Source organism: Triticum dicoccoides, chromosome 1A, assembly GCF_002162155.2.
Source record: "Triticum dicoccoides isolate Atlit2015 ecotype Zavitan chromosome 1A, WEW_v2.0, whole genome shotgun sequence".
Taxonomy (NCBI): Eukaryota; Viridiplantae; Streptophyta; class Magnoliopsida; order Poales; family Poaceae; genus Triticum; species Triticum dicoccoides.
Genome location: NC_041380.1, coordinates 440,299,923 through 440,310,126, shown reverse-complemented (window position 1 = coordinate 440,310,126; position 10,204 = coordinate 440,299,923). Strand labels below are relative to the sequence as shown.

General features: G+C 47.6%; 1 protein-coding gene across 1 annotated transcript; it reads right to left on the bottom strand.

Annotated features, from left to right (window-relative positions):
* Positions 1–4,778: 4,778 nt before the first annotated feature.
* LOC119277611 (cytochrome P450 94A1-like) lies at positions 4,779–6,657 on the bottom strand. The gene has a single exon (XM_037558898.1). It carries the CDS (start codon positions 6,652–6,654, stop codon positions 5,065–5,067), a length of 1,590 nt encoding a protein of 529 aa, XP_037414795.1. The 5' UTR covers positions 6,655–6,657; the 3' UTR covers positions 4,779–5,064.
* Between the last annotated feature and the right edge of the window lie 3,547 nt (positions 6,658–10,204).

Genomic DNA, 10,204 nt, shown 5'->3' with positions numbered 1-10,204 from the left:
GGGGCGACGGCTACGGCGATCAAACAGAGCGGGGAAGAGGGGGAAACGGTGGCGGAGCTCACAGCGATCACGAAGAGGGCTCGGCTTGCTCGGGGACGGCTTGGCGATGGCAAATCGACGTCGGCAGTGACCGGCTCCCGAGGTTGAAGATGGTGGCGATGACGACGCTGTGGAGCGTCCCGGCTCACTTGGCGCGGTGAGGAGGAGGAGTAGGTCGAGGCGGAGCTCTGGGATGCGTCGGGGAGGTGGGGGGAGGTGGTGGCCGCGGTGGTGCACGTCGGCGGCGGCGGGCGCGCTCGGGTGTGGCGCGGGAGAGAGCAGAGGAGGGGGGAGAAACACGGGAGAGAGTGAGGGAGGTCCAGGGGGTGCGTGGCGTCGCGAGGGAGGTCCAGGGCGACGAGCGAGCACGCAGGCAGGGTGGAGGTGGCCGGCGTGTGGCTGCGCGCGCTGGGCACGCGCCCCTGCCTACTGGCGCGAGGAGGGAGGCGACAGGAGGCGCCAGGTGGGCTGGGCCAGTGAGCTGGGCCGGCTACAGGTAGGTGGGCCAGGTTATTCTTCTCTCTCTCTCTCTCTCTCTCTTATTTCTTGTTTTCTATTATTCTGTAGACTTAGGGCTTTATTAAACATGCCAGGGCATTTCCAAAAATCATGAAACTAATCATGGCTACTGTTTAGAATATATCCCACAGTAAACATTTTAGTTTATGATTATTTGAGCATTTAAAATATTTTATAGCATTTAAATGCCCAAATGCAAATAGAATATGATTTAATTCAGAGACCAAATATGTCATGGAAAAATGTGCAACACCTCTGGTTATTGCTTCCAGCATTTTCCAGAAATGATGAACATTTTTGAAAACCATTTGAAAACACTAGGAATATTTTAGTTGAACCTAGTGAATTCCTTTGATGCTAGGGTTTAGACAATCCCCATTTCAACTTTCTGAGAAAATTTAACATGATGACAAGATAAATATGCAAGGACAAGCAGAGGCTAAGCTAGGGCTGTGACAATAGCTGTCGATGTGTGGAGTAATAGTAGTAGATGCAGGTAGGAGTCGGTCTACTAATCTTGGACGTGATGCCTACATAATGATCATTGCCTGTATATTGTCATGAGTATTTGAAGTTCTATCAATTGCCCAACAGTAATTTGTTCACCCACCGTTTGCTATTTTTCTCGAGAGAAGCCACTAGTGAAACCTACGGCCCCGGGTCTCTTCTTCATATTATTTGCTTTTGCGATCTATTTTCCTTTGCTTTTATTTTCAGATCTACTAAACCTAAAAATACAAAAATACCTTGCTGCAATTTATTCTTATTTATTTTGTTTGGTGTTCGATCTATCATTCTACTACAATTTATTCATGTTCGTTTTGCCTATCTTGGGCGCCGTACCCAAAAGGGATTGACAACCCCTTTTACACGTCGGGTTGCGAGTATTTGCTATTTGTGTGCAGGTGTTGTTTACGTGTTGTTGCTTGGTCCTCCTACTGGTTCGATAACCTTGGTTTCATATCTGAGGGAAATACCTACCGCCATTGTGCTGCATCATCCCTTCGTCTTTGGGGAAATACCGACGTAGCTTCAAGCTGCCATCAAGGTTCTATCATGTATGCTATATTGTGTACCAGACCTGATGTGCGCCTTACTGTAAGTCTAGCAGGGAGGTACCAAAGTAATACAGGAGTGGATCAATGGACAGCGGTCAAGAACATCCTGAAGTACCTGAAAAGGACTAAGGATATGTTTCTCGTTTATGGAGGTGACAAAGAGCTCGTCCTAAATGGTTACGTCGATGCTAGCTTTGTCCGTGATCTGGATGACTCTAAGTTACAAACCGGATACGTATTTATATTGAATGGTGGAGCTGTCAGTTGGTGCAGTTCCAAGCAAAGTGTCGTGGTGGGATCTAAGTGTGAAGCAGAGTACATAGCTGATTCGGAAGCAGCGAATGAAGGAGTCTAGATGAAGGAGTTCATATCCGATTTAGGTGTAATACCTAGTGCATCGGGTCCAATGAAAATCTTTTGTGACAATACTAGAGCAATTGTCTTGGCGAAGGAATCCAAATTTCACAAAATAACCAAACACATCAAGAGACGCTTCAACTCTATCCGTGATCAAGTCAAGGAGGGAGACATAGATATTTGCAAAATACGTACGGATCTGAATGTGGCAGACCCATTGAGTAAGCCTCTTCCACGAGCAAAACATGATCAGCACCAAGACTCCATGCGTGTTAGAATCATTACAATGTAATCTAGATTATTGACTCTTGTGCAAGTGGGAGACTGAAGGAAATATGCCCTAGAGGCAATAATAAAGTTGTTGTTTATATTTCCTTATATCATGATAAATGTTTATTATTCATGCTAGAGTTGTATTAACCAGAAACTTGATACATGTGTGGATACATAGACAAAACACAGTGTCCCTAGTAAGCCTCTACTAGACTAGCTCATTAATTAAAGATGGTTAAGTTTCCTAACCATGGACTTGTGTTGTCATTTGATGAACGGGATCACATCATTAGGAGAATGATGTGATGGACAAGACCCATCCGTTAGCTTAGCATAATGACCGTTAAGTTTTATTACTATTGCTTTCTTCATGTCATATACATATTCCTTTGACTATGAGATTATGCAACTCCCGGATACCGGAGGAATACCTTGTGTATTATCAAATGTCACGACATAACGTGGTGATTATAAAGATGCTCTACAGGTATCTCCAAAGGTGTTTGTTGGGTTGGCATAGATCGAGATTAGAATTTGTCACTCCGAGTATCGAAGAGGTATCTCTAGGCCCTCTCGGTAATGCACATCATAATAAGCCTTGCAAGCAATGTGACTAATGAGTTAGTTGCGGGATGATGTATTACAAAACGAGCAAAGAGACTTGCCGGTAACGAGATTGAACTAGGTATGAAGATACCGATGATTGAATCTCGGGCAAGTAACATACCGATGAGAAAAGGAATAACGTATGTTGTCATTACGGTACGACCAATAAAGATCTTCGTAGAATATGTGGGAAGCAATATGAGCATCTAGGCTCCGTTGTTGGTTATTGATCGGAGAGGTGTCTCCGTCATGTCTACATAGTTTCCAAACCCATAGGGTCCGCACGCTTAATGTTCGATGGCGATTTTGTATTATATGAGTTATGTGATTTGGTGACAAAATGTTGTTCGGAGTCCCGGATGAGATCACGGACATGACGGCGAGTCTCGAAATGGTCGAGAGTAAAGATTCATATATTAGACGATGATATTCGGACACCGAAAGTGTTTCGGGGGTACCGGGTACATATCGGGTCACCGAAAGGGGTTCCAGGCATCCCCGGGCAAGTACATGAGCCTAATGGGCCAAGAAGTGGACAGACCAGCCCCTAGGGGGCTGGTGCGCCCCATGTAGGCCGGCCTCCCCCTTCCTTCTCTCCTCCCTCCTCCTTCCTTCCCCCTCCGGATGAATATGGAAGGGGGAGGCCGAATTGGGAGGCGCCCAAGTAGGATTCCTCCTACTTGGGGCTCCCCCTTGGCTACCTTTCCTCCCCTCCAACGTATATATAAGGCACCGCTAGAACACACAACAACATATGTTTGCCGTGTGCGGCGCCTCACTCCACAGTTTATGTCTCCGTTCATATTATCGTAGTGCTTAGGTGAAGCCCTGCATGGATCACGTCCTCACCATGCTGTCGTGCTGACGAAACTCTCCCTCGACACTTTGCTGGATCAAGAGTTCGAGGGATGTTATCAAGCTGAACGTGTGCAGTACTCGGAGGTGTCGTACGTTCGGTGCTTGATTGGTCGGAACAAAAAGAAGTTCGACTACATCAACCGCGTTGTCAAACGCTTCCGCTTTCGGTCTACGAAGGTACGTGGACACACTCTCTCCCTCTCGTTGCTATGCATCTTCTTGATAGATCTTGCGTGAGCGTAGGAAAGTTTTTGAATTGCATGCTACGTTTTCCAACACCTTATTCCATCTTCAGGGATCCGTCGCAGCCACGTCTTACTAAGCGGGATACAAACCTTAACAAAACGCGAAGAAACAATCGAAAACAGAGCCCTCTCGTTGTCAAGGGCCAAGATCTACCACGCCGCCATGGCCCTAAGGCCACCGGAGACGAAGCGGACCGACGGCGGCATCAGCGGGACTCGGGAGGTAAGGGAACCCTAGACTTTCTTGGGGAGTAGGCAGCCCGCTTGGGTTTCTAATAAACTTATTATCCTTTTTTTAATTATTGTGACACCTAGAATTTTTGTCTATTAAATCATGCTAAGAGCTAAGCATCGAGAGTGGTTTAATCAAATAAATAACAAGCAAATTGTGTGTGCTAATTGGCACTTTCTGAACACGAGATCTGCCTTGGTCTTGCTGATTCAGCAGGCCGAACCTATACTTCGAAACGGACGGACTTATTTTGGACATGTTATGGTGTTGTGTCTATTTGGATTGTGTGCATCTTTATTTCATAGACGTGGACTTGTACTCTTTTATTGTTATTTCATCAACAGTCAGATTAATAAAATAAACGTGCAAAAAAAATGAGATTTTATATCACTACTTTTGCTTACATGACATGCATGTTACTACTTATATAAATAGTCTGATGCATGTACCCAGATTATTTTCGTTTTGCTTCAATTTTCAACTTATACATGAAAGATACATTTATGAATTTATTTAAAATAATGATAAACGAATTATCTTACTATATAGTAGGAACCATAAACACACTAGCTAGATTGATTAAACCAGCACAATTTTATTTCATACAAATTCCCACAGCAACGATTCGGAGCATTCATCTAGTAATTGAAGTTTATATGCTAAGACCTACATAATCAAATAAATATGATACAAAAATACATTTCATAAAGAATCTCATGAGACTACTTCAATTTTCTACTACCTCCATTCCTAAATATAAAACGTTGGAATTTGTTTTTCTATAAATTTGATCAAACTTAAATAGTATGTTTGACTAAGGACAAACCCAGAAGGCCAGCTGTAATTATTGGTCGCATTTGATGTGCGGGGATGACGTTTAGTCCACTTCTTGTCCAGATGCCGACGTGGCGAACGAAGACTTGTTAGCATCACTCATCCTGAGCTGCACTTGAAGCCCGCCTTTAATCTTCATCGTGCCGGTCATCTCGTACGCCGGCGGTGACTCCATACTGGCCGCCGGTGCCACCACGTTCAACCTGAACCTCCGAAGGACGGCTGACGCCACCGTCTTCATCTGCATGTAGGCCATCTCCTTCCCGAGGCACGCACGCGGCCCGGCGTGGAACACCGGATACCGCGCCGCGTCCACTGGCGCGAACTCGCCGCTGTCACCGAGCCAGCGCTCCGGCGCGAACTCCATGAAGTTCTCGCCCCACAGCTTCTCCATCCGCCCCATCGCGTACGCCGAGTAGTTGGCGAACCAGCCAGCGCGCACCACTGTGCCGTCCGGGAGGACGTCGTCCGCGACGGCTATCCGCCCGTTGAAGGGAACCGGCGGGTACAGGCGCATCGCCTCGGTGATCGCGGCGTGCAGGTAGTGCATGCCTTTCACGTTGCCGTCCGGCGACCGCGACACCTCGTCGTGGACGCGCTGCTCGCACCGCGGGTTCGCGGCGAGGAGCCAGAAGAACCACGTCAGGGCCGAGGTCGTCGTGTCCTTGCCGGCGAGAACGAAGCTGACGACCACGTCCCGCAGGAACCGGCGCTTGGCCTCCGGCGTAGGGAACATGGCGGCGAGTTCACCGCCGCCGTCCTCCTCGTCCATGGCCGCCATGAACCGGGAGAGCAGGTCCGGGTCGCCCTCATCGCGGCTGTTTCTCTGGCTCACCCCCTTGGCTTCGATGACGGACATGGCGTGGTCGTCTATGACGCCGACGGCTTCTCGGAGCCGGCGCGACTGGCCGATGTTGAGAAGCTTCGTGAGCTTCCGCACCGGTGTGGGCGCCTTCAACGTCCTCATGAAGGAGATCTCGACGGCCGTGTCGAACGCCGCGAAGAGCGCCTGGTGCCGGGGGTCACCCCACTCGAGGAGCGTGGAGCTCTCGACGCCGAAGGCGACGTGGCAGATGTTGTCGAACGCGAACCGACGCAGAGCCTCCTGCAGGTCGACGGCCTCGCCGGACCCCGCGGCGGCATCGAGGAACGGCAGGAATCGGCGGCCGAGGTGGACAGCGAGGACGTCCTCGGTGAAACGCCGTAGCGAGCGGGAGGAGAAAGCGTACGACGCGAGCTTGCGCTGGAGACTCCAGAGGCGGCCATCGGCGCCGAAGAGGCCATCGCCGATGAGATCGGACTGCGCGGCGCGGAATTGCGCGCCGCGGTTGTAGTTGGCGAAGCTGGCGCGCAGCAGGTGGTCGACGGCGGCCGGGTCGGCGGTGGTCACGGCGTGGCTGGCGCCCAGGGCCCCCCACGCCTCGATGGTGCTGGACGGCGACGCGCGCAGCATGTCGGCGTACCAGTCGAAAAACCTCCCGCGGTTGCGGATGAACTCCACGGTGTTGCCCAGGACGGGGTTCGGGTGAGGACAGTTGGCCGTTCTCGACGGAGAAGCTCGGCGGCGCTGGACATAAAGTACGACGGCGGCGAAGAGGAAGAGGAGCACGTACGCGAGGTGCGAGATCTCCATGGTTGCTCCCTGCTCCTGGAACTTGCGATTTGGGAATCCGGTCGCTACTTTTGCTGCTACGCGCGCCAAGACCGTTGAACGTCCAGTCCATCCCGTCGCTATTTTTATTTATTTATTTATGATGCGACTGTTTTATTTTACGAAAACACTAAAGCCCACACGTGTGGGTGTTACCCAACTCGTCCACACGTCTGAATCGTCGTTCACTGTCTTTTGCACGAATTTTGACACGTACAGGTGAATTTGATGTGTCACGTAGGACGGGGCTGGTGTGTGGGCGTTAGAGATTTTGCCCACACGCCCACACCACGCTATTTGCCAGCTGCGTTGTGTGGGCGAGCTGATTTTCGCCCACACAGCAACCACCTAGGTTATGCGCGTGTGGGCGAACTGTTTTTCGCTCACACGACACTCCTATCTTGTGGATGGCAACTGCAGTTACGTGAACGTGTCAACTCGGTACACACACATGGCAACTGTGATTCTTTGCTACACGGCAACTGCAGTTACGCGAACGTGGCAACTCGGTACACACACATGGCAACTGTGATTCTTTGCTACACGGCAACTGTAGTTGCGAACGTGGCAACTCGGTACACACACATGGCAACTGTGATTCTTTGCTACACGGCAACTGCAGTTGCGCGTACGTGGCAACCAGATAAACACACATGGACACTGTGATTAACAATACATGGCAACTATGGTTCGAGCACATGTGGCAACTAGGTAAACACAGATGGCAACTACTATTTTGACCATAAGTGGCAAGTAGTTAATCACACACGGCAACTACGACAAGTACGATTTGATTACACGCGGCAACTACCATAAATTAGACATGGCAACTATAGTTAACCAAAACAGATAGAGTTGCCATGCTTTTACAACTACACTTGCCATTCCAGATAACTACATCTGCCAACCAGGATGGCAACTAAATCGTCATCCCGCTGGGTACCTAACGTAGCTGCGTCAGGACGTGTGGGCATTTTTGCTTTGTGCCACACGCACGGGGTGAAGATGAGTAGTACTTGTTGGGCGTGTGGCACGAAGTAGCCGCGCCTACACATGTGGGCAATTCTAATGTCCGCCCACACACAGCCCGTGTGGGCTGCCTCCTGCTCACACCACACGCGGTGTGTAGGCGCATGTCGTATATGCCACACGTGTGGCAGTTATCGGCGTCCTTATTTTATTTTCTCGCCACCCGGCAATGGAAAATCGACACACAACAACGCATGGCCTGTGACAATTCTCAAAAAAAAGGAAAAAGAATGTATGGCCTGTGACAAGCGATGCGCTGAAATATCTCGGGCGGTGCTTGGGAAATTCCTCTCTCACCAAACATTTCATCATGTGCGATGGTGGGCTGCTGCTGGGATCGAGGCAAGTGAAAGAGACAACATATATTAACTTTTAGCCACAAAAAAAACATATATTGACTTTAATTTGGTAATACTTCTCGAATATTCGGTCTCAAGCTCTGGGGTGAAAACTTCAGGTGTGACCCTACCTGATTATATCTTGTAATGGCGATGATATTGCACTGTTACCATGTTGATGGTATTGTTTGCAGTTTTCTCGAACATGAACGTCAGGGTGAAAACTCATGATCTGTTTTTCGAAGGTTGGATCTAGCGATGGCGGCGCTTGTGTGTCGTTTTTTTCTTAGAGACGTTGCTTTTGAAAAATCTTTTCGTAGTCGTTATGTTGTCAAGTGATAGTTGGTGTTCATGCTCATTGTTGTATATTGTCTATCGGTGTTTGAACGCTTCATATTTTTTTTCTTGCTTCTCTGCCCAGGCATAGCTTCGATCTTTTATGATTTTGTTTTTTTGCCGGCATAAGTTTTTATTTTTGGTGTTGACTATTGATGACCCACAAGTATAGGGGATTTAGTCCTTTCGATAAGTAAGAGTGTCGAATCCAACGAGGAGCAGAAGAAAATGACAAACGATTTTCAGTAAGATATTCTCTTCAAGCATTGAAATTATCGATAATGGATAGTTGTGTGACAAGATAATTTGTAACGGGTAACAAGTAACAAAAGTAACTAAGGTGCAACAAGGTGGCCCAATCTTTTTTGTAGCAAAGGACACGTCTGAACGAACTCTAATATAATGCAAAACGCTTTCGAGGACACTGATACGTCTCCAACGTATCTATAATTTTTGATTGCTCCATGCTATTATATTATCTATTTTGGATGTTAATGGGCTTATTTTTACATTTTTATATTATTTTTAGGACTAACCTATTAACCGGAGGCCCAACCCAAATTGCTGTTTTTTTGTCTATTTTAGAGTTTCGCCAAAAAGGAATATCAAACGGGGTCCAAAGGGAATGAAACTTTCAGGAGCGTTATTTTTGGAATAAACGTGATCCACGAGACTTGGAGTGGACGTCAAGAAACAATCGAGGAGACCACGAGGCAGGGGGCGCGCCCACCCCCTGGGCGCGCCCTCCACCCTCGTGGGCCCCTCGTTGCTCCACCGACGTACTTCTTCATGTACCCCCGTCGAGATACGATGAATTGTGGATTTATGATCAAGTCTATCTATGAACAATATTTGAATTTCCTCTGAATTCTTTTATGTATAATTGGTTTATCTTTGCAAGTCTCTTCGAATTATCAGTTTGGTTTGGCCTACTAGATTGATCTTTCTTGCCATGGGAGAAGTGCTTAGCTTTGCGTTCAATCTTGCGGTGCTCGATCCCAGTGACAGAAAGGGAAACGGCATGGATTGTATTGTTGTCATCGAGGATAAAAAGATGGGGTTTACATCATATTGCATGAGTTTATCCTTCTACATCATGGCATCTTGCTTAAGGCGTTACTCTGTTCTTATGAACTTAATACTCTAAATGCATGCTGGATAGCGGTCGATGTGTGGAGTAATAGTAGTAGATGCAGAATCGTTTCAGTCTACTTGTCTCGGACGTGATGCCTATATACATGATCATGCCTGAATATTCTCATAATTATTCGCTTTTCTATCAATTGCTCGACAGTAATTTGTTCACCCGCCCTAATACTTATGCTATCTTGAGAGAAGCCACTAGTGAAACCTATGGCCCCCGGGTCTATTCTCCATTATATAAGTTTCCATCTACTTTATTTTGCAATCTTTTACTTTCAATATATATCATAAAAATACCAAAAATATTTATCTTATTATTACCATCTCCATCAGATCTCACTCTTGCAAGTGGCCGTGAAGGGATTGACAACCCCTTTATCGTGTTGGTTGCGAGGTTCTTATTTGTGTGTGTAGGTACGAGGTGACTCACGCATGGTCTCCTACTGGATTGATACCTTAGTTCTCAAGAACTGAGGGGAAATACTTACGCTGCTTTACTGCATCACTCTTTCCTCTTTAAGGGAAAACCAACGCAGTGCTCAAGAGGTAGCAAGAAGGATTTCTGGCGTCGTTGCCTGGGAGATCTACGCCAAGTCAAGACATACGAAGTACCCATCACAACTCTTATCCTTTGCATTATATTATTTGCAATTTGCCTCTCGTTTTCCTCTCCCTCACTTCACCCT